General features: G+C 48.6%; 1 protein-coding gene across 1 annotated transcript in view; it reads right to left on the bottom strand.

Moving 5' to 3' along the window:
* FLT3 (fms related receptor tyrosine kinase 3) overlaps positions 1-2,368 on the bottom strand; it is a 101,642-nt gene extending 99,274 nt beyond the window's left edge. The window contains exon 1 of the mRNA XM_037741704.1: positions 2,054-2,368. Within this exon, the coding sequence (XP_037597632.1) occupies positions 2,054-2,096 (43 nt within the window). The 5' untranslated portion in view covers positions 2,097-2,368. The remainder of the gene's footprint in view (positions 1-2,053) is intronic.
* Positions 2,369-3,287: the final 919 nt, after the last annotated feature.

Genomic DNA, 3,287 nt, shown 5'->3' with positions numbered 1-3,287 from the left:
AAAAAAAAAAAAAAAAAAAAAAAAAGATGTGAGGAACTGTAATTGCCAGACACTGCTAGAGGGAGTGGAAATTGGTATAACCACTTTGGAAAACTTTTTGACAGTATCTACCAAAACTGAACATATGCCTTACCTATCATCCAGGAGTTCTACTTGTGGGCATAATTCTTTATGTATGGTGTTTATGTCCACCATATATAAAACAATGTTCACAGCAGTGCTATGCATAATTACACAAAATTGGAACAACTTCCATGTGCTTCGAGAACAGAATGGGTTAAATAAATTATAACATCTATTCATACCACGGGATGGTACCAGCAATTAAAAAAAAAAAAAACACTGCTACAGAGAGCAAGGTTGATTCTCATTATTACAATGTTGAGTAAAAGAAGCTGCACATCAAAGACTACACAATGTTGATTTGGTTTACATAAAGTTCAAAAACAGGCAAAAGTAATCTATGGCATTACAAGTCAAAATAGTGGCTACCTGAGGAGGGGGTACTGACAGAAAGGGTAGAATTGCTCTATATCTCAGTCTGATTGTGGTTACTTGGTTACATACATATATAAAAACTAATAGAATTGTACTCTTAAATTTTGTGCTTATTTACTGCATGACAATTATACTTCATTTAGAAAAATCTGGACAGAGATAATATAGAAATTTCTGAATTCTTTCCTAAATATGAAAGAATTCAATGCAGCTTAAATACAGTTGCAAGTGCTGATGCTTATACCTTTAGAAAGCCCATTATGCTACTGAAAACTGCACTTATTACTCAATATCATACATAACAGAAAGCTAGCGTTTTGTATTAATGGAAGCTGAAAAACATATTGCACTACATATTTGAAATTACAGATTTACTAGGTAGTAAAGATAAATGTTTAGGAACTAAACACGCTTTGTTTTTCCACTCTTTCCCCCTTGATTTGCTTTTTTTATTTTTTTATGTTTCGGAATTATTTTAACAAAAGCTATTGGATACAATTCCTGCACTTATATATTGCATATGTTTGTTTACCACAGAGACTTCAAGTTAGAATCCTAGCATTTCAGAGCTGAAGGGGACAGGGACGGACTCCCTCACTGCACAGACGAGGACGCAGAGGCAAAGGGAGGTATGTATCAGTCCCAAGGTTGCAGACCTAGGACAGGGTCCCGGGCTCCCAGAACTCTGTCGCCTTCAAGCCAAACTCGATTCAATCCTCTCATCTTTCCAAATAGAAAGCTGATGCGAATGGATTGGAAGACGTCTTTTTTTTTTTTTTTTTTGCAGTAACAACTATGATACCCAGCAGATTGTTTGGGGACAGTCCTCGGAGTCCTTGAAAACCCCATTGGGGTTTAATGACAGGATAAAAGAGCGTAGAAGAAAGGGACAGCTAGTACTTTAATATGTAAATCTGTTTGCATAATATTTCCTAGGTAATATGTAAATTTGTTTGTATAACATTTCCTAGGTAAACTATTCGTTGATCCAACTAAAATTCGGCGGTGCTAGGGGGAGTCGTTATTGAGTGAGGATGACTCGCTCTAGGGGACAACGCGGACGCATTTTCCCATCGGAGTTCTCTCCATAAATCAAAGCCTCAAAAGAAGAGTTAAAGACGACACCCAGGAGTCTACCGCATCCAGAGGTCGGTCCAGGAGAGGTCCTCGACCACCTGGCGCCGAGCTCGCGGCCGCAGACTCCCACGGACAGCACAGCACCCAAGCGCGCGGGCCGAGCTGCCCCCGACCCCGCGCAGCGCCTCGGCAAGGCGGCCTGCGAAGTCCGGGCCGCCACTCGGGACCCCGGCCCGGGCCGGGGAAACGACGTTGGAGAAGAGGGAAGAGGACGCAGAGTGGGAAAAGCCGGGGCCGCAGGCAAGCAGTGGGCGAGTCCGGAGGGCGCGAAAGAGGGGAGGGGCGCGGGAGGCGATGGAAGGAGCGAGCGCAGGGAGGAGCGAGGCGGCGGGGTGGAGGAGGCGGGCATCCTGATCCACAGTGCGGGGTGGGGGCTGAGGGGCCGAGAAGGGCTGCGAGCGGGCGAGCGGGGCCTTACCGAGCAGCGGCAGCCTGCCGCCGCCGCGCGCCAACGCTGGCATGGCCTCCGGAGCCCGGGGTCCCCAGGCCGCGCCGGCCCAGCCCTGCGATGCCGCCTGGAGCGGCGCGCCCCGCGCTGCAGGTGGCTCTCTTAAGGATGCGCGTCACCGACCGCAAATTTCCTCGGACTGGTGCAAAGTGAAAGGGAGGAGGAACCCTCTCCCCAGAGGCAGGGGCCGAGGCGGGAGCTGAGAGGTTGGGCCGAGCCGAGAAGCCGGTGCCTGGCGCAGCGCTGCAGCCGAACCCACGTGCCCGCCAATGTCCGCAGCCTGCGCTTGGCGGCCCCCGGGGCTCCCCGACTGCGGCGGGGAAGATTGGGCGCGGTCCCGCCGCGGAAGTTGCGCGGACTCCGCGGCTCTGCCGCCTTGCTGCCCCTGTAAGTCCCCGAACCTGTCATTTGGACCCGGGGTGTGGGGACTGCAGGGAGCCACAAGCCACCCTCCTTGCGCGCTGGGATCTTTGAGGCCCTGAGAAGAGCGCTGAATCCGCGCAGCACGCTGGCGGCTGCCGCCGGCGCTCATGGGGTCTCATTCCGTTCTCCGTGGATCTTAATTGTGTACTGATTTCCTTTGTCTCTCCCTCCGTCTCCTAGGATGCTCAGGACCCAGTCAGCGGCGGGATGAAGAAAAACAGGCTGGGTTTCCATATCAACCAAGGCAATTAGGGAGGTTAACAAACAGCTCTCAAAACAAAACATATAGAAAATACACCCCCAGAGGAAGCGGTGAATCATCTGCTCCATAGTTCTTGTTCTTCACCGCATAATTTTTCGAGATGAAAATTATTTTCCTTGCAATGAGTTGAAGATTGGAAAGCTCTGGATGCCAGTTCTGGTTCTTCCCTTACTTAACTGGCCGTTTGATCTCCACAAACCACTTGTCCTCTGTTTACTCATCATGAAGCAAAGGGGTAGACCAAATGGTTTATAATGTCGCTCCCAATTCTAGGAATTTCATGTTCTTAATTAATCGTTTTTTAATAAAGCATGAAAATGGACTGTTTAGGCCATACAGTTCATTACCTTAGATGTTGTCTACAGTACAATAATTCTTTCCCCCGGGGTATGGCAGAAACTTTAAAAGTATCTACATGGTGCAGCCACTATGGAAAACACTTAGAACTTTCTCGAAAAATTTACACTGTCACTCAGGCTGGAGTGCAATGGCACGATCTCAGCTTACTGCAGCCTTTGC

Source organism: Cebus imitator, unplaced genomic scaffold (genome assembly GCF_001604975.1).
Source record: "Cebus imitator isolate Cc_AM_T3 unplaced genomic scaffold, Cebus_imitator-1.0 Scaffold103, whole genome shotgun sequence".
NCBI classification, from domain to species: domain Eukaryota; kingdom Metazoa; phylum Chordata; class Mammalia; order Primates; family Cebidae; genus Cebus; species Cebus imitator.
The sequence above is the reverse complement of the archived record's forward strand: the minus strand, read 5'-3'. Positions and strand labels throughout refer to the sequence as shown.